This window comes from Vanacampus margaritifer, chromosome 16, assembly GCF_051991255.1.
Source record: "Vanacampus margaritifer isolate UIUO_Vmar chromosome 16, RoL_Vmar_1.0, whole genome shotgun sequence".
NCBI classification, from domain to species: domain Eukaryota; kingdom Metazoa; phylum Chordata; class Actinopteri; order Syngnathiformes; family Syngnathidae; genus Vanacampus; species Vanacampus margaritifer.
This window is the reverse complement of record NC_135447.1, coordinates 14354384-14376057: the sequence shown is the minus strand read 5'-3', so window position 1 is coordinate 14376057 and position 21674 is coordinate 14354384. Positions and strand designations below refer to the sequence as shown.

Genomic DNA, 21674 nt, shown 5'->3' with positions numbered 1-21674 from the left:
GTCACTTTGAAGACAATGCAATGTTAGATACAATACTGAATTAGCATCATCACTCGTTGATTTTTAAGATTGCGTGAAAAATACTTGATTTAACTAGATCATAAGGTACTTTGACAGTGCTCAGGAAGACTATCTCATCCAGAGGCATCTTTCCAGTGGTTAGTTGAAATTATTTATTTTGAGTTTGAAGCAGGAGTAGAACCCGCAACCTTCTATTACCGCAATTCACAGTGGTAGTAGACTACTAGGCAATGTCAGCTCCAGCCCAGTTATTAGCAATATTTTCTCAAGGTCACTTTAAACAATGGGTTGGGTAATCCCAGGTACAATAGGCATTCTTTTCCCCTCAAATGTGCTCTTCCCTAAAGTTTTCTCCCTGTTGATTTATTATCGGATGGCCAAAGCACTTCAACTGATTTTTGATGTAATGAAGCAGGGGCTCAAACTCCATGCTCCTTCTAAAATACCTTGGCTCCTCACCACGTGTGTAATGCTCAGCCAAGCCAACCTACGAAGGCAACTTGCTTGAGCGACTTACAGTATATAGTATGAGCTCATTCTCTCAGTCATTACCCAAAGCTTATGACCATTGGTGAGGCTACGAACATAAATTCAAAGCTTTGCCTTCCAGCTTGGCTTATTGTTAATCATTAGGAACTGGTGCATGGCCAGTTGGCCACACATCCATTTCACCTGAACTTAAAATCGTTTATGGAGAAGACAACTTTCCTCACTCGGAGCATGCTTTAAACCAAAAAGGTGTAGTCCCCAATTTATGGAAAGAACAATGGCCTTTGACGAAGCGCTCCTGACTTGGATTGTTACTTTTACACAGACCATCTAACACTACATTTCAATTTATCAACAGATTCCAGAAGGGTAATGCATAGTTGCATGACACCAATTTTTCGGAATCTAGGGCTCCAATGGGAATGAACAAAAAATGATTGCTCTTTTCATCATCGGGTAGTTATAGCTCATACCAGTGATGAAGGTAGGAGAGGTAGAGGGTTGAGGGTGTGAAGAGAGACCATTGCAGAATAAGGCCATATGCTGGTACCACTAAAAATATGGAGCCTTTGTTTAAGGAGGCGTGACAGCTTTGGTCGTAGCGCAGTAAATTACACCTGGCTTTTTTTGACTGTTTTTTTAAGTCTTGTAACCATTACCACCTGGAGAATGCTTTTAAAAAAAACGATGAAGTCAAAGGCATCTTGCCTCAATTGCAGTACAGTATGATCTTGTACGTGTTTTCTGCTTTATATCAGCTTTGTCACAGTAAAACAGGTGTTCTTTCCACCATGTGCATGGAAATTAAGCAAGATGGTGAACAACTGAGGGCTACAAGAAAACAGAACCTGACAACAATGGAGAGAGAGAGACTTCAACAGAAATGTTGTCTATGACTCTCCTCTCACAAGCAGAATACCTTACACAACACGTTCACATGCGTCTGTGTGCGTAAAGTGCTTGAGGGAGCGGGCTGGCATCTGTGGCTCAGCCTGCAGAGGTGCAAACACAACCCGCACATTCAAATTACTGGCTGGCATAAATAGACACACGTGAAACCCGGCAACATGATTAACAATCATATTACTACCTGTGGTTCGCAGATGTAAAAGTCTTTTAATGAGTCACTGGTGTAGTTGCTGACTGCTAAAACCGGTATGTATTTTAAAGGCTACGTACTGTAATTATGCACTCTAGCAACATTCACTATAAAATAACTGAGAATAGTCACTGCTGAGTAAAGGGTGGGTCATCAACAGCTGTGTGGTTAGCATTAGACTAAGCGACATAACAACATCACATGGCATGTCTTCTCACATCGATGTCACCCACAGACACACAAAGGATTTAGAAAAGTAATCCCTTTGTATACTGTTGTGCAATCCTATAATATCTGTGTGGATATACACACACAAGCAGACATCTAAAGACGTATGCAAAATATATTATTATTCAGCAAGAACATGATGTATCATGTGGGGAAAGTAGGAGAAGCAAAACCCCAAATAGACTATCAAACATTTACACCATTATTTACACTAAATAAATAAAATAATTTGCTAAATCTGTAAAACAGACAGATTATTTTTGTGGCATTCTGGACAGTTCCCTTCTGCCTATCTCAAAATGATAAATAATCTGATGGTATTTTCTGCAGAGGTGTCCCATTAATTCCTTTGCGAACTGTAAAGGAAATTACTGTTTGTGGTAAAAAAAAATTAGGGGGGCTCCTCATACAGTGAGACTGCATTCACAAATCATGCAGTGAAGCCCCACTTGTCAGTGGCACACTTAGGAAGCTAATTCTCCAAGATGACTACAACGGAATAATTTAATATGAAAACAATAATATGTGATAAAACATCTATATACCACTTTATTATTCAAGTTCAAGTCGGCTTTATTATCAAGTGTGCATATTAATGCATGGCATACAGCACAGATGAGATTGCCGTCCTCTCTCACTCATGGTGCAAACATGCAAAATAAAGTATAACTAGAATAAAAAGCGTAAAAGTACAAAAAAATTAGGCGAGGACCACTTTTGTTGAAATGAGTTTGTGCATATTGGTGCAAATAATCAGAGCAAAGTGTAAATATGCAGAGGAAAGTGTAATGTGAGATGTGCACTGTGCAGGTTCCGAGTACTACATTTGCGTATAAAGTTGGGGCCTGCTGGAAGTGTCAGGAGGCCGGATGGGTGGATTGTAGGGGGGTGGGGGGATTGGGAGAAGATCAGGGAGGGAGTCTCCTTATAGCCTAGTGCAGAGGTGGGCATCGAGGGCCGGAATCCTGCAGGTTTTGCATGTTGCCCTTCTCCAACACAGCTGATATATGATCAGCTCATCAGCAAGCTCTGCATAAGCCTGATAACGATCCTGCTGATTGGAATCAGCTTGTGTTGGAAGTGAGAAACCTCCAAAACCTGCAGGACTCCGGCCCTCGAGGACCGAGATTGCCCACCTCTGGCCTAGTGGAAGAAACCGTTTTTCACCATGCTGGATATGGCCTGGAGATACTGCAGTATTCTCTCTGACAGCAGCAGGTTGAAAAGGCTGTGAAATGGGTGGGTGTGATCCCCTGCAATCCGGGTGGCTTTGCAGGTGAAACTTGATGTTGCATGACTAGCCGCTTGAACCACTTCTTAGGATGGGAGTGAATGCGACCAGGCGGTAGTCATTGGAGTAGGAGGGAGATGACTTCTTCAGGCTCGGAATGATGATGGTGCCTTTGAGGCACATGCAGACAACAACCTGGCACAGCGAGGTGTTTGAATCATCACTGGAGACATCTATAAGATCCTCAGCACAGTCTCTCAGGAAACAACCAGGGATGTTGTCAGGACCTGCGCCTTTTCCTACATTTATCCTTCTGAGGTATCTATTTACAGTATCAGGGGATAGCGTCAGCATCTGGTCACCACCGGATTGCTGTTGTCTTCCTCAACGACTGCAAAGAAGTCCTTCAGTTGGTTCATGAGCAGAGTGGTGAAGCGGTCACAGACCTGAAGAGTCTTGTAGTCCATGATGATTCTCCTCCACAGGTTTATGGTGTTTCTCTTGTCACTGGTGATCCTTTTGGAGCACTGTCTCTTGGCCACCCTGGTGTCTCGTGACAGTTTGGCCCAGGCTGTCCTGAGGCCCAACACGTCTCCAACTTTTAATACAGCGTTCTGAGCCCACAGGAATCTGTGGACTTCTCCTGTCAGCAATCGTTTCTGATTAGCCCAAATGTTGATGGTTCTGGTGACTGACATCATCCATTTACTTCTTCATGTCGGACATGGCTGTCTCTGTGTATTCCTTGAGGTCAATGATGTTATTGTAAGCGGTTGCTTGTCCAAACAAACTGCATGGTGGTAGAGAATCAGCCCCTGAGTGCCTGTGTGGACCCCTCCGGCCACACCTGCTTTTTAGCTTGTTTGGTGACTTTCACCAGCGGCCTCTATGTTGGCAGTAACATAAAAGTAGCGTGGGCCCCGATGGGCAGGTGGGCACTGGGCATTAAAGGTTGCTCTGTACGTAGTGCAATCATTGTTAAAAAATTTTGTTGCCTCCTATGGGAAAGCTCATGTGGCCATGGAGTTGTACAAGCATGCTCTTGGGGTTTGCATCAGTGCAGGCAGTTTGCTGTTCTGTAATGTGCTGATGGAGTGCGTGCAATGTCTCACTCCTGTTGCTGGTGGAGCTGGGAGAGATGAATATTGCTACCAGCAATATGGCACTTAACTCCCTAGGTAGGTAGAATGGCCGGCATTTCATGATCATGAGCTCCACCATTAGTGAGCAGTGTTTGCAAACCACTGCAGCGTTCACAGCATCAGGCATCACTGATGTAAACACAGAGTGCCCCACCCTCGATGAGCGCTCTGTCTGCCCTGTAGCATGCTAGCTGGGCGAGCTGAATGGCACAGTCCAAGTCATTGTCATTGTCATTAAGCCATTCTTCCACAAGAACAAGGACACAGCACTCACTCACATTCTTGGAAGTTGAAAGAAGTAGACGGATGATATACTGTAATCCAGTGTTTATTGCCCAGCGAGCGTACATAGGCCAGTGCGATGGTTAGGATTGCCGGACGGTAAAGGTCAGCCTAGCCCGCATACCTTCGCACTTCCTCCTGTTATGCTTCCTTATTTCCGCTTGTGACGCCTCCACTGCGGGCTACTTACAGGAGTGGGGGTCAGTGGTTGAGCAAGCCTCCAGAGTAGACCGCAGTTGCGCAGCTTCTTAGCGTTGGCTGGGCCAATGTCCGTAAATGTGGTTTTCCGATGGCGAGCAGGACGCAACAAGGATGGACAAATACAAATAGGGGAACAACACAAACAATATAAAAACATCGATCTTCCGGTAGATAGATCCTAAATTCGTAGTCATTTAAGTCTCAAATGCAAATGGTCAAAAGCCCTCAGCTCAGCTCAAATATGATAATCAGTGAGTATTTGGAGAACTGCAACAAGATGGGAAGGTGGACACATCTACTGTCAGCTGGCAAGTCATGGAAATGGGGTGCCAAATGCCAGCAGCAAGTCGTGTGGAGGCAAGAAGACATCAGAGAGAGTGAATAGGACTGATAGCTAGGGCTGCAGCTATCAAATATTTTGATATTTGGATATCCTACTGAAAATTATATTATTATTCTAGTATTGAGACAAAAAAATTAAAAAATATAAATGTTGCTGCTTGGTTAAAGAACAATTTGAATACAGAGAAGAACACAATTCACTTAATAATGAAATACCAAGTTGTTTGTCATTTGTAGATCATATTCACTGCCAGCCATTTTGAAAAATCTCAAAACTTTCAATCTCCGCACAATATTGTGTTGAATAACAGACTTTCTCTTTTTTGCCTTTTTCCGTTCTTTTTATAATCGACAGTAGCAAAATGTAGGTTGCACAAAATGCAGCCATTTCTCCCATGGACTCTCAAACTGTGTTTATTTCGTATAAAATTGAGTAATTATGTCATCTACTGGTGGTTGTGCATCAGTAAAGTTATTTACAAGTTTGAAATTTACAGTGGAGCAGAATCAGATTCTCCTCCACCTGACCCATCGGAAGAAAAACAATTTGACAAGGATCCTTGTCAAGGGCAGTGAATGATGAATTTTCTTCTCTAGAAACATTAGTGAGTAAACTAGTCAGAACCACAGTGGTGATATTTCCAGCGAAAACAGCAAGCACATTTGAGTACCGTAAGCTTGGTTTGTTAAAAAAAGAAGATCAGTAGTAACTGCCCCGCTAACAACACTAACATTAACAACGCTACCGCTAGTAACAGGCGGCATATGTCAATGTCAGCGTAGTTGTTTATTTGCGTCCTTAAATAGTGATTGAACATGATTTCAGGATGACGTGTTGATATTGGTGGCAACAGTTTGTGAGCTCAATATTAACTAGCCCAAACTACAGTTGGGAGATGAGTCGGAAGTTGAGCCAAAACATCCTACCACGTGCAACCGGGAACAACTGCAAAATAAAAGTGTTCCAAGGCACTGATGTCCATATATTCTTTGCTAAGCTAAGGTTTATTTTGAAGTTTGCCTTCTCACTGCATGTTACCATCAAGCACAGCATGAAAAAATTTTGCTACGGCTGATTTGACTGACTTCCTGTTAATAGACACCAAATAACGGGTACTCCAGGCAGAAGAAAAATCGTCAAGAATTATTATTATTTTTTTTTTTCAATAGAGGTACTGAAATTGTCACATGGATAAATTGTTTTGTGGAAGATGACCAACCAAAGTTAAAATAGCTTCTGTTAAGACAAAAAAGGAACTGCACATTCCTGTCAGTTGCTTGGCAATCCAGAGGAAATGCCTTTTAATGTCTTATTTGATCTAAGCATTAACTAATTTATTCCCAGCCATTTTCACTTAAACAATCCCCTTCACTCCCGGCTGTTTTACTGGATTTTTATTTTATTTTTTTATTGGATTTTGACTGATTTTGCAAGGCCCACAGAATATTGTGTTCTAGTGCTATAAAAACATGAAACATACTAAAAGAATGATTAAAGTTGTTTCTTTTATCAGGAAAAAAAGTATATTTCTATCTGTTTCCGTTTTGCAGCAATTGGCAATAGAATATAGTTAAGTTTTATCATTATTCACAAATCTATTTAGAATTCTGAGTAATTGTTTTTTTTTCAACATAGTCCTGGTTCATTTGCTATGCTTTGCTGCCACCTGCAGGCCGTTTGTGTAATTACTACCATTTCTTCAACCGTTCTTTGTAGATTAGAGGCTGCATCAAAGCCTTCTGTATGCTCTAGCATAAAAAAAACATTAAAAAGGTACACATAATAAAAATAAATTGATTAAAAAAATTTGATAAATAAAAAAGAGAGCAATGATGATGACATCTAATCGGTAAAACTACCAAATGAACAATACTGAGCTCTCCAGAAAAAAAAGGTATAAATACGTCTTTGGGACACTTAAAACATTTAAAATAGAACATATTTATACGTCTTTGGGAGCAAATGAGTTAAGTGTTGGAGCATGCAGTAATGCACCATGGCCAATCTGGGCAGCATTTTGAGTCACAACAAAATAGTTCTAAATCATTCACATTTTATACGTTCCCACAAAATCAAACTGTAATCTCCTTTTTGGAAGGGGCAAAATTTGATATTGAAAATTATCTCTTTCGATACAGTATTGATACACAAGAGTCAAATATCGATTATCATACTCCAGATTCAATGCATGTGCCGTATTCAGCAAATTAATGCAAAGTTGAGCCTTTCTTGGCCATTGGGAATTGTATATCATGCCTTGCAGTGTGAACGTAGACATACAGTAGTAGATTGTTGAGTGTGGCTGATGGAAAACGGAAGCAAAGACAAAATGGCTGTGTTTATATTTTTATTCAGTGTGTTTATATTTTTATTCAGTGTATTTATGTCTCCTTTGCTGTTTTTGGTTTAAATTGCTTTAAGATGCAAGTAATCAACAATCAGTTAATCAGTTCCACACAAATCAATTAGTAAGGCCTTTCACGTGCAGTTTCTATATCATGATACCATCATTACCATTAACAAAATAACATACTATAAGTTACTCTTTTTCACCCCTGAGTATCAAAAGGCGGTTTAAGGAAATCTATTTAAACTGCTAATTTCATTCTGTAAGTACCTGTTAAGACTTTGTCAGACATAGAATATTGGATTAAAACAAAACTGTAATTGCTGAATAAAACTACTTCTATGAGAAATATGTCACTGTTTTTAGTTTAAAAGCCTCCCTGTGGGTGCATTTGTGCTATTGCAATATAAGCATTTGTTCATGTAAACCTTAAGCAATGGAGTATCCTAATCCAACAATCCACTGTCTAAGCTGCTATAAATGAACACTCTTTATATTTTCTGTCTCGTGGGATCACTGCTTTACTGCCAAATGAATAGCATTTCCCTAACCTCCATCTTTATAGTGCTTTTCCCCATTTGTGGCGCAACTTGCTTGTACCCTTTAGATGCTGAAACTAAACACTTTTGTGTCCCAGTGTGAAACAATTTTTGGCTGCTAATGTGAGGCATTTATATGAGTCTCACAGGGAGATTTAATCAGTATTGTTACAGCTTGTTTGCAATAAATGACTAACATTTAGGTGAGTATAGGTTTGCCACACAGTTGCAAGGACAATGTGAAACTTGTCAAGTGAATAAGTCAAGAGATCCTCAAGAGAGTGGTGGAGGGATGGGGGCATTATAAGACAAGGGAGGAGAGACAAGGGAGACAAGGAGACTGCAGAGCTGTTACATTCCTGAAATCTTTGTTGGGCTTGGTGTGTCCGCAGCTAAGAGTGGCGCTTCTGCTGAGATGAAGACCACTTGCTCTACACGTGCTACTTGTACAAGAACGAGCCAAACGTCTATCTCTTGACATTTTTGCATTAGGACACGCGGCTGTCACCTCTGGTTTGAAGTGTTCATGGATGGCTACAATTTGCTTGCTTTCATTATTTGAGGAAAGGAAAACATGTTTTGACCAGTTGCGTGGTGTTGTGATGCACAACTTCTGGCACAGCATTACTGTTTCTGGAGTTAGAGCTTCTAACAGATAGTATCAGCATAACTACAAACTTTTGAAAAGGAATTGGTGAAAAAGACAGTTAAATCCATAAAAACTACCGGAAGTTACTAGCCCACTTGAAATTTTTATTTTTTTTGTCGTGATTATTCTTTGGTCAAATTTACCACAATTTGAGTTTCCCATGCTACAAAAACTTCATGACCCCAATAATTCGAATGGTTGTTCTCTGAATTCCATATGTCAGCAACCAAATCCAGTTTAAGTCAGTTTCACTGAGTAACGTGAAATGTCTATCATGAATGCACCCACTAAAACGTGAAACTCTAATAACACCGTAGTTTTGTGAGAAATGAAGGTCCTGACCTGTAGAGATTCAGATCCATAGGTTCCTCTTTAACTAATTTGCTCCTAAAAATGTATAAATACGTTCTATTTTAAATATTAGCAGTGTCCCAAAAACGTTTTTATACATTGTTTATGGGTTTTTTTTAATGCTAGAGCATACAGAAGGCATTAATGCAGCCTCTGAACTGAAGAAAGCGGTTGAAGCAATGGTAGTTATTACAAAAACGACCAGCAGGTGGCAGAAGAGTATACAAGATCAACCAGGGCCATGTTGCAAAAACCTGTTTTCCCCCCCAGTTTTAAACAGATTTGTGAATAATGATGAAATTTAACTATAATCTAATGCTAATTGCTGCAAAACGGAAACAGAAAGAAATATACTTTTTTTCCTGATGTTAGAAGATACTCAAATCGTTCTTTTGGTAGGTTCCATGTTTTATAGCAATAGAACACAATATTCTGTGGGCCTTGCAAAAACAGTCATAATCCAGTAAAACAGCCGAGAGCAAAGGGGGTTGCGTCAGTGAAAATGGCTGTGAGTGAATGAGTTAATTTATGTGTGGAATCGCTGCAACTCAATGCAAAAACTGTCCTTTTGTATTAAATACTAATTGGGCTTTTATATACGGTGACTAAAATAATCTTCAGCCTGAATGGGGGCACCTGTCCAAGATGATATAACCTCCCCTACTGTCAAGCCACCTGACCACTGGGAAACACTGTGCTGCCAACATAGCACAAATACAGACACACAAAGCCACAAGAGACATGCCTGCTTCTACTTCTACTCACTGTTTACACAAGAGACCGGTTTGCTGGAGAAAACAATAAGCTAAAACTCTTAAGGCCAGCAGGTTTTAACACACATACACACACAAATCTTGATTACTTGGAATTGATTTCCCACAGCCGCAAATGCAGGAGAGCCTCTTTACACATGTCAGATTAAAGCTGGAAAGCAGAGAAGTCTATGAAAGGAGGAGGAATGCAATCCTCTTGAAGAATATCATACCTGCACACAGATACAGAAATAGAAGTAATACCGACACAACCCCAACAGTGTGTCAGATTCCAGAACGCTCCCTTCATACCCAAAAAGAGACAAGAGACATCCGCTAATATGCCAGCTGAAAATGACCTCACTTTGACATCCATTTTTTTTGTAATTATGCTTATTACCATTTTCAACCAACTCATCAGCCAATATGTTTTGTAGTTGTCTTTTGTGTGCCAGGACATGATTTCTTATATTAAATATATAATCATCATCATCTAAAAATGAACTTATTCCTGCATGGGGTTCACTGTGTAAAATGTTCCCCAAATTAAAAATACAAAAGCAAATAAACTGCATATTTTCATATTAATATGATGACCTTAAACTAAAACAAAGAAAAATACTAGGAACAGTTGAAAAAGAGGGAACACAAACAGTAGTTCCAAAAAAAGACAGACAAGATCATAAAGGCAAGAGCGACAAGGAAATTTTAAAAATAATGCATAAAATCAACTGGTTGATAAATGAGAACATTAATAAATTAATACTAGGGGGAAAAAATTCTAATTGAGGTCTGCTCTACTTGTCAAAGCACAGGCCTGCAGCATTCCAAGTGTCTCTTGCGAATTTGTCCACATACTTATTAGAGAATTGTTGATTTCAAAAGTGTAAAAGACAACTAATTTAAGTATCTACATAAGAATGTTCTAGCCTTTAGTTTTTTTTTTAACCATGTCCTAAAGATTGCTTAGTTATTAATCCTATGTGGTTAACATGAAATCAAAGCTATATCTGTGAAAGTTACAGCCTTTGTGGTATCAAGCATCCAGTAAGGTGAACAGGTAACGCCTTGTTACATTTGGAAGAAAAAGGGGGAAGCTTGCAAGACTGTCCCAACTGTGAAATACAGGCATGGCAGAAACATGTTGTTTAGCTGCAGGAGGGGGCTTGTGCACTTCACAAAATAGACGGCATCATGTAGAAAGAAAATTATGTAGAAACAACGGCGCAACATCAAGAAATACAGTAAGGTGGGAAGTTAAAGCTTAGGTAAATGGATATTGACCACAAGTATACTGGCCAACAGCTCATAAAGTGGTTTACGGATAACAAAGTCACTGTTTCGGAGTGGCCATCACAAAGCCCTAATCTCAACCCTATTAAACCTGAAAAGGCATGTGCAAGCAAGGCAGAGTGACACCTATTCTGTGAGGAGGAATGAACCAAAATTCCTGGCAACTATTCTAAGCTGGTGGGTGGATAGCCGATGCGTATGATTTCAGAGTGTGATTTCATATCAGACAGTGAAAAAGAAAGCATATGCATTTTTTTATACTGTATAGTGAACGTCAACTTCTGCTTTCAACTGTACATACAGCTACAAGGAATTAGAGCAATTTATGGAAAAAGAGAGGGATAGTGAACGAGTGACTATGATGACTTTTGCAGACCTTTGCTTGACCTCAGCTGTGGTCTCTTGTCACGTCGTCCAAACGGGGAAACTACAGCTTTATACAGCAATGAGAAGGTGGGAGGGAAGGAGAGGGGAACTGAGAGGAAGCAGAGGAAATGTAAGGATGTAAATGCTAAATGGGTTCTTTTTAACCACACTCTTACTGCAAACAGTAATACGTGTGACAGCAATAACATGTGATAAAAAAAACTTTTTAAAAAACTTTAAAATAGCTGAACTTATTCTCCTCAGATGTCGTCATGAATTCACATTTCATAGCTAAACATCTGCCTTGAGGGTGACAATAACATGGCATGTAGCAAAGAAACATGAATTAACAAAATTAAAGTTTCTCTGTGCAAAATGGTATCTATAAAACAATTTTGATGTCTCAATGGGAAGTAGTGCAAACACCCAAAGAAATTTTTTTTGAAGTAACTAAATAAAAGGAAATTGTGGACTTATTAGTAGTAGTAGTATGCCTTAATGATTATGATGCGTCGTCTTCTATTATATAAGGTAAACGTATCTGAACAATCATGGTTATAACATTAAAAACACTGCATTATAATTGAAGCATTTTCTGGACTAGCAAGCGCCATATGTATATGAAATATTAGATACTGCCAGGGCTCTAAATGAACTTTTTTGATGACCAGCCAACGTGGCTGGTGACTCTCGAAAGTTACTAGCCAATTCCACCAGACAATTTTTTTTTCCTAGTGAAAATTTTCCCAGATTATTTTTTTTGAAGCCCCTAAACATAAAGTAACAACAGTATGTCTATGGCAGCATTGCTATTAAGTTAGAGATGTGCATGTCAATTTTAGTGGCGATTGGTCGTAGTTAAAACGTTAAGATTTTTATAGTGAGCGTCTATGGGTAGGAAGGCTGAATGCCAATATAATCCAAAATACTGTGGCCATTGTTTTTATATTTTTCAGAGTTTGTAATGGACATACGACTCAATCTCTTAAAATAGCAATATTATCGGTTTGTTTACGATTGGTTGTAGTTTTCTGAAATTAAGCTACGTCAGAGCTCCCCCCATCCTCCCACACAGTCTCTCATAAGGTATGAAGGTACCGCTAACTCTGTTGGCCTAATTCATAGTAAGGATATAGAGGACCTTATTTAAGTATTATAGTCTGTTTTCAATGATGATGATGGCAACGTGTGATGTGTGTTTGTGTTTTTGTATGTGTCATAATTCCAGTATGTACTGACCATGTTTCCGGTGAGGGCTCGTTTGCTTGAAGCAGCATCAAAAACACAGATTCCCTCGTAGGAGGCGGCGTAAAGTTAATCCAAGGAAAAGGCTTGGGCTTCGGGGGAAATCTGAGACTTTAGCCCCAACACAAAATCCTCAAGTTGAAACGCTACTGTAGACTTGCGTGCGCCCTTTCCTGATATAAAATGTGGTCTTTAATCCCGCCGAATCGCGCGAATCCACTTCTGTTTTAGTTCCGTGTCGCAGGGAAACGAATGAAAATAAATGTAAGGCTGCTTTATTAAAGTTTCAAACGCAAGAAGAGCATCCCAGTACGATACAGCGGCTTTTATTTTTTCGCCCGCGGCATTGTTTCATTTGCTGTGAACGACAGCGGAAGTTGAACCGCACAACGATCACGTAACTTCCGGGTTTTGTGAAAAAGCTCTTTACCTCTCACATTACTAGCCAAATTGTCTAGTAAATATTTATGACCACCCGCCAAAATGAATTCTAACCCGCATTTGGCGGGTTGGCTTGTGTTAATTCAGAGCCCTGGATACTGCACTGTACATTAACAGCAGCAAGTCATATGGCCTTACTGATGGAAAGACTAATGAATTACAGGAAACAGCCAGGGGTGAAGATATTTTACCCTTTCCTGGATGTCTACATGTGTTGGGATTGTTTTAAAGCACATTATTCCTGGCTCTTGTTGGCTTCTCTTGTAGACTGCATGCTGGTTGTTGACACACACATGCTTGTATGCCCGTCTCCCCGTGTGTTTGTCTTGTGCTCGGAGCATGGAGGGGATAAATTTAGCGCTTTAGCCCCAGACTGGAGGCAGTGGCCCTTTATCCTGCACTGTCCTACTTAACAAGAGTTCGGCTTGCCGCTTCTGCCTGCCACAGTGCACTGGGGCACACTGGACACAACAATGCCAAAAGACACATGACAGTTACACTTGTCTGATATGGTTAAATGTTATGTTACATGATTCAATAAAAAAAAAAGAACACATTTGTTCAAACACATATTTAACACTCTTTTACTTCAGTCAGAACATTTAGCAACTGCTGCTTTAAATACAGAGCACATATTGAGCAGGCAAAATGATATCCCTTTGTCTTGATCAAAATTGAGACATCATAGACGACAGGATGTAACTTGTACTAGATTTCGGAAACACGGCCAATTAGGAGCAAGTTGACAAGTCGGATCTGGCCAATAGAGCGCAAGCATCCCGCTTCACCTTGGAAACACGCAATCCCAGGGTGCATTTCTCTGCTGCCATGACAACCAATATGAGCTCTCCCTTGTCCGTTCCCTCTCTCCATCACTCTCCCTGTTTTTCTCTCCTGCTATTTTCCAAAGCCAGTCTTGCTCACAGCTTCACTAGAACAACCTTGTTGCACTACTTGAAGACACTGCACGCCAGACAATGAATGACTCTCACTTGTAAACAGGCGCTGTTGGGTTTTTGCAAACAATGGCAAAATATAAAACAGTGTGAATTCACACAAAAAAACTGCAAAACCTTTTCATAATATTTAATTGAGTACAACAGGATTCGCTGCTTATACTACTTAGTACAGCATACCAAAAGATAAAGAACTAGAGTGTGGCGTGGGAGATGATGTAAGCATTTCAACACAGGGTGAGGGCGAGGGTTGAGATTATGAACACTGTCAGCTGGCTCCAGCCTCCACCAACTGGAGACTTTGGATGATTAACTGGGAGGTGTGGGGGGGTCTTTTCAGCGTTTTCCATCAGCAGATGGCAACTGAGCAGCCCAACCCAAATCTTAAGTCTATTTTTACTTTCCAAAGAGGGGAAAGGTACATAAAATAGATTCAAAGCGCTACACAGTAGTCCGCTACATGTTTTCGGCTAAATAAAGATTGTTGCACATTATTCCAAAATGATACTTTATCCTAGCCAAGGGCCGGCAATTGAGGACACAACATAGTCAGAATATGATGTAAAGGAATTTAAAAGCAAAGCACCAAAATAAGTCATTGTGTCTGTTAACATTCCAGTGTGGCTGGCACACATAAAAGGAATCAGAACAACTTCCTTGACAACAAGTAAAATTCATGGTGGTTTCACCACTATTTATAACCTGTCCAGTCTGTTCTGAGACAGCACAAGGGGGTGGAGGGAAGGGTGCGAGTGAAAGAGAGAGAGACAGAGAGAGTGAGTGTGTTCCACAGTAGAGGAAAAAAACTCATTTTTTCCTCTTGGCTGGGGCTAGTCTTTCTTCGTTGCACAATGTAACAGAGCTAAACAAGTCATGAATGTCGCAGCTAGTTCTACTTTGCATCATTTTGCCCATTATTTCATCTTATGGTGATTAAGTTCACCATGCAGGAAAAAAGTGACACGCTGTCAGCATAGGAGGAAAAAAAGAGGTACATGTCCTTGTACAAAAAATATTGTTTCTGCGTGGCCCCCATGGTCACCTGATTGGGGTATCTGGCAACTGCAAGATGTTAGCTGAGCATTTCCAATAACAAAGGGAAATAAAAAGCTCCTCTAACACTTATTCGAGGTGAGCAGTGGTGTAGCGTGGGTTGCCATCACCAGGGGCAAGTTAAAGTTGGTGCTCACTAACCCGTGCAACTGTTTCCCTCCACCAGTCCACGATAAGACCTTTTTCAAAGAATATTTTCCTTCTCCAAAACTTGCCTCATCTTTCTGTGATGTGCACCAACTTTTTTAAATTGGTGTAACTTTGTATGCTTTTATGAGTACTTTGTACTAAAAAGTTTTGATTAAATTGAACTATACTAGTTTTTGGGTAACATAAACATAAATTAGCTGATGTTTCATAATTAATTTTACTTCTGCCAGACGTTTTCAGAAACGGGATGTCGCCAGTGCCAGCCGATTTAAGCATTTTGACTGATCTTTCAAGGTCAACAGAAAATGTTGTGTTTGGACTATGGAAACACACATACTACCAAATGAAAGATTGAACTCTCATCTTTCATCAGAAAAAAAAGTTTGTTTCTACCTTATTTCGTTTTTCAGTAATCAACAATAGAAAATGGTTAGTTTCACCGAAATGCTCTGTTTTGAAACAAAAAGCGGAGAAAAAGAGCTTTTTGTGAAACGATGTTATTTCATGCACTCTAGTGAATTGTACACTTATTTTTGTCCATGAATGATGCCACAAACACCTAAATAGTGCTTTACTTCTGTAAAACGCTATCACCAACAATGAAAAAGTGTTTTTTGGTTGCAAAAAACGTTTATTTCCATTCAACAGTGTAACAATTTGACAAAACTATTTCGCAAACTATTTACAAATGTGTGCAACTGTGGTACTATTTACAATTATGTGGATGTTTCAAATACAGTTTTTCTTTTTGTAACGCTCCCATGCGTGCAAGCAGACGCAGCAGGATTTGCACAACAGAGACGTTTCACTTCGATTGTCCGTTTCGCGTACAGACGTTACACTTTCTTGACGGCCTTTTTTTCCGGGGAATAGCAAGTAGCAGACTGTGCCCACTCCTCCGATGAATATGCATTGGACTCGGGGCACTCTTCGTCGTCCGATTGAACGTCCGCCTGAGCGTGCTCGGTTGTGCTCCGCGTTTTCCGGTGTTAGCATCGCTAGCCGGTGAACCTTTATGACGTCGTCATAGCCGCCGCGTCAACGCTTGCAACTTCAGCGTCAACCTCGGAGTCACCATCATCATCATCGATGATGGTCATCGTCGTCATCAATGTGCTCTTTAGCGTTGGTCGATGCCTTTCGTTTTTGAAAAAAAATCCCAAGTGTGAGCTGCTTGCAACCGGTCGCCATTGTTCGCTTCTTCAGCCATCTAGCTCCGCCTCACGTCTTCTACTGCCGCGTCAATGCTTCCAACCTCGGAGTCACCATCATCATCATCGATGATGATCATCGTCGTCATCAATGTGCTCTTTAGCGTTGGTCGATGCTTTTCGTCTTTGAAAAAAACTGCTCGAGCGTGTGCTGCTTGCAACCGGTCGCCATGTTCTCTTCCCTTCCCCAGCCATTGTCCCCTCTAGCTCCGCCTCACGTCTTCTACTGACGCCTACCCAATCTTGTCAAAAGAGAGTCATTGCTGCCATCTAGGGGCCAAAAATAGTCATTAGGCTAACTAGATCTGCTTGAAACTTTCACCACAGCTGGCCAAGGCTTTCCTCCACCCGTTTCAAAAAAAAAAGAAAAAAATTGGATGACGTCTTTTAACGTCATTGGCCCTCCGTAGGTTGTTACTTGACGTCTTTTAACGTCCATGGCAGTCAAAGAGTTAATTTGTCATTTTATTTTAGAACTATTTTCTCCAGGTACTCCAGTTTCCTCCAACGTTCCGAAAAATATGCATGGTATGTTAATTGAAAACTGAATTGTCCCTAGATTGTCTGTGTGTGCCCTGTGATTGGCTGGCAACGAGTTCAGGGTGTACCCCGCCAACTTTCCGAAGACAACTAGGATAGGCTCCAGCATTCCCGGGATTCTCGTGAGGACACACAGTGTTCTTATGGTTTGTACTTCTGTTAACTTAATCCAGTGCTTTTATAACATTTATAAGTTAGTAACTGAGAATAATTGAGTTGCTGTAACAGAAAGCTTCTAAATAATATATATATATATATTGTTTACTAAGCGTAAATAAGTTCAATGCTTTGAATAATTGTTGTAATCTGACCTGTGAATTATTGATTTATGTTGATGTTTTTTATATATATTTCAGTGAACACCTAAAAGATTACACGTGAAAGTGTTTATTAATTTAACAACTCTAGTTGAATCAAATAAATAAACAGTCAATCATATTACATAATTCATGATTCATTTGCCTTAGCATAACATTAAAATTATTAGTTTGTTAGAGAATACACGGTTAAAAGGACCTTGAAAGAATAATCGCATATATTGCGGGAGGGGGGATTCACAATTAGATATTTTTTTCCAAAATTGTTCAGTCCTACACACAAGTGTGAGAGAAACAACAACAGCACCTCTCATGAAAACAATATAATATCTGTGTGCGTCCCACACTTCTGGATCAGAATTGGGGCCAAAACCTTTTACAGTAACATTAATGTGCTATGCAGCCTGATCCATTCATAATCCTTTCGTTTACCTTATAGTGCTATTGCTTTCAATAATGCATTATTGCACCACAAACAACCAGCAGGCAAGCAGCATAATGTGCACACATGATTGATATCAAGTGACAAGGTATGAGTAATCGCAGACACTTTAGGATTCAAATAATTCTGTATGAGTGAACAGCAGAAAAAAATGTTTTAAAATGGAATTTGACAACATGTATTTGTAGCACTGAAATAAAAGATCACTATGTTTAGATTCATGCTGAGTGTGCACTGTGCAGCTTAACCTTAAACAAACAAATGCAATAAAACTGCTAACCTTGTGTCATCGAAAGCCCTGCACAACCCACTGAGCTGCATCAAACCACATCGCGGCCCAACAACCAAAAACAAATCTAACCAAAATAAAAAGCGCAGCGTGCTGACACTAACCTCTTGTTGATAGGCTTCTCATCCTTCTCGTAGGGCTTGACAAACCACTTGCCGATGCGCACAAAGCTGCGATTCATGAGGCAGCGCTCCAGCAGGTTGTGGATGGCTTTGAACAGCAGCGTGCGGCACTCGTAGGAAAGACCATTCTCCCAGAGTCCATCTTCCTCAGCTGGAGGGGAGAGAAGCAAAACGTGAAGGGTGGAGAGATTTTTGGGACCATTTAAAAACCATCATCATAAAGGTGCTTAAAAGAGTTTATGAGGTTAATATTCTGACTGCATAAAACACATTTTGCAATTACATCGTCTTACAGCAGCTACGGGGAGTAGATCAGCAGTTAACTTCATTCCTTTTTGTAGCTGCGCATTAATTTAATCAATTACATTAAATTGAAACATACAGGCAGGATTAAAAATCAGTAGTATAGTGACATTTTAAAGCAACATGAAATTAGTATTGAACAAACTTTCATGAGACAAGATATGATGTACGAAGAATAAATACTAACAGAAGGAGAATTTTGAAAGGTTGCTTGCCACACCTTTTCAAAGGACCAGACACTTGAGACTGGACACCCAGACAAACCATTTCTCGAAAATGCAAAGCAGTGAGCCGTGTCTCAAGTGACATCTAAAAGCCATATCGAGCAAGCCATGAAAATGCAAGGAGTGTGCTCACTGTGACAGACAGATAGACAGCTTGAGGAGACACCTGCTGCTCCCTGCTTTTAGGCTGTGGAAGTTCCCGTTGCTCCCCTCTATGTCTATTTTACACTTTGTTTTCACTGCAGATACCCGTTTTTTTTCTCCTTATTGTCTGAAGTTTCCGGCCGTATATTGTGTATATTATGCATCACCATCACTGAGCCTCAATACACTGCATGGGATAGCTGCAGTAAGAAGCAACGGAACAGGATGGCTAAATGAAGATGATAGCGTTAGAAGAGCTCACCAAAGCTCATTCTCAATCATGTAGCAAGACAATGTATAAAACACTCTGCTTGAAGAACAAAGGAATTCATCACAGACAAGAAGCCGGAAATTTGAGACGGCCATTGTGCAGTCATTGTACTTTATAGCATGACATATTTTTCAGGAAAGAAGGATTCAAGGAATTCACTCTGGGGTAACAGAACATAAAATTAATCTATATGCCGATGATATCTTACTTTATTTAGAAAAGCCGGCTACTTCGTTAGGGGAAGTATTTAACTTAATAACTAAATTCTCACAGTTATCAGATTATTCTATTAACTGGACAAAATCAACACTACCTATTACAGAAAATTCATGGAACCCTGCAAGCCAGGACCCACACTACTCATTTCCTATAGGTAATTTAAAATACTTAGGCATAAAAATCTCACCTAAATTAACTGATTTAATTCATTTAAACTTTTCTCCACTTCTGGATAACATTTATAGTGACTTGGAGCGCTGGAATAATCTTCCGATTTCTCTAATAGGACAAATAGCCACCATTAAAATGAAAGTTTTACCCAAAATAAACAATTTTTTCTCAATGATTCCATTTAAACCTACGGCTAAATGGTTCCAGTTGTTGGACTCAGCCGTTACAAAATTTTACTGGAATAAAAAAAAAGCAAAAATTAGTCTATCTACTCTTCAGAAAAGTAAATCCAAAGGTGGTCTAGAGGCACCAAATTTTATGTACTACTATATAGCTAACCAGCTACAATATATCGTTCTATGGGCACAACCCAACAGGGACACTAACTGTTGGCTGGAACTAGAACAGAAGGATTGTAATAACCTCAGACTTCGAGATTTACTCTTTATTACAACATCGATTAAGCGACATAATTGTTTTAAAAACCCAATGATTTCCGCCACCCTGACTGCCTGGTGGAAGGCACTAGAAATTACAAAAGCCCAAGTGGAGCCCTGTGGGCTTTCTCCACTATGGCATAACCCCGACTTTCAACTCAACAACCAACCGTTTTATTTAGGTGTGTGAGAGCAGAAAGGAATTACACATCTCCACCATCTCTTCTCAGATAATATGTTTATATCATATACATCCTTGCTCCAAAAATACAAAATAAAAAACTGAATTTTTTTATCTACAAGTTAAAAATATGATAAAGAAAAAAATTCCAACACTTCGGGGTACGCTGCAACCGCCTGTTTAAGCTAAAGATATTAACAAGCTTTCTCCGACAACAACAAAAAAACTTTCAAAAATATATAAGTTACTTTCATATACTGATAAAATGTCTTTACCCATCTCGAAATGGGAGACAGACTTGTCTATAGCACCGGAATCTGACTTTTGGATTCAAGTTTGTGAAAACGCATTTAAAATGACAAAACACACAAATTTACAACTTATCCAATATAAAATTATTCACAGAACATACATTACTCAATATATGATGAAGAAAATGGGACTCTCAGACTCCGACATTTGTCTCCAATATTTACAAAACACTAGAGACACTTATGTTCATGCTTTATGGTTATGTACTCCGGTTATGTATTTCTGGACTAAAGTCTTAGAAAAACTTTCCGCCATTTTGGACTGTAGGATACCTTTATCTCCAAACTTGTGTTTGCTAGGTGACCTAACAACAATTGACTTACCACATAAACAATTTCAATCTACACTTGTAGCCCTTACTATCGCAAAAAAAACAATTCTTGTTAACTGGAAAAATAAACAAACTCTGAATATCGACCAATGGTCTAACCTCCTCATAAATCACATTTTAATGGAAAAAATATCTGCCTCAAATAAAAACCAAATATCAAAATTTATAGAAACATGGTCTACGTATATAGAATTTTTTAACCTAATTCTGGTTACTTAATTCTGTCTGTGCCGAGAGCCACCACTTGATGTTTCTGCATTTGGCAATTTATTATTATATTATATTATTAGTATGGGATTTTTTTTAATAGACTTTAGGTGAACTGATGAATACACACACGCTCGCACGCACGCACACACATGCACATACTCACCCACATAAAAAAATATATATTATTTTTTTTAATAAAAAAAAAAAGGAGCGCAATGATGATGTCAAATCCAATGAACAATACTGAGCTTTTCTGAGAAAAAAAAAAAAGCATGACATATTTTTCAAATCACATGAGGCTTGCTCCCTTCCTTGACAGAAACAAAAATCAAGCACTGGAATTCAGTAGTTCTTCGAAAAAGTGTAACCAGGATTTTTCCCAGTGCTTTACAAGCCAAGCCTGTAAATGTTGTGTTTATTATTATAATTTGAAGTTGTTATAAAATAATATATACGTACATACGTGCCCATTGGTCGGTTACGTTTCACATCTCCATAATGTCCATGCAGGATGCTTGTGATGACATTTGCACACTATGAAGTAAGTGTTTTATTATGAACAAGGAACCACATGAAGCTTTAATGTGTGTGCAGGGTTTGTAAAAGTTTGGTCAAGTCTGGTGCATAAGAACATGAAGTGCTAATGTATTCTGTCACAATGCTGTGCCCTGAATGCAGATGTGCAGCATGTGTTACTCATCTTGTTTCTATTGTGGTCAATCACTGCAGGCAAGTAATGAAGTAAAAATAAAAATGTGTATGTTATTTCAGT

At 39.5% G+C, this 21674-nt stretch overlaps 1 protein-coding gene across 4 annotated transcripts in view; it reads right to left on the bottom strand.

The window, feature by feature from the left end:
• The window catches only part of med13a (mediator complex subunit 13a), a 113962-nt gene that overhangs the window by 51563 nt on the left and 40725 nt on the right, over positions 1–21674 (bottom strand). For all 4 annotated transcript variants that reach the window (XM_077546572.1, XM_077546573.1, XM_077546575.1 and 1 more), the window contains one exon: positions 18082–18250. In XM_077546572.1, the coding sequence (XP_077402698.1) occupies positions 18082–18250 (169 nt within the window). The remainder of the gene's footprint in view (positions 1–18081; positions 18251–21674) is intronic.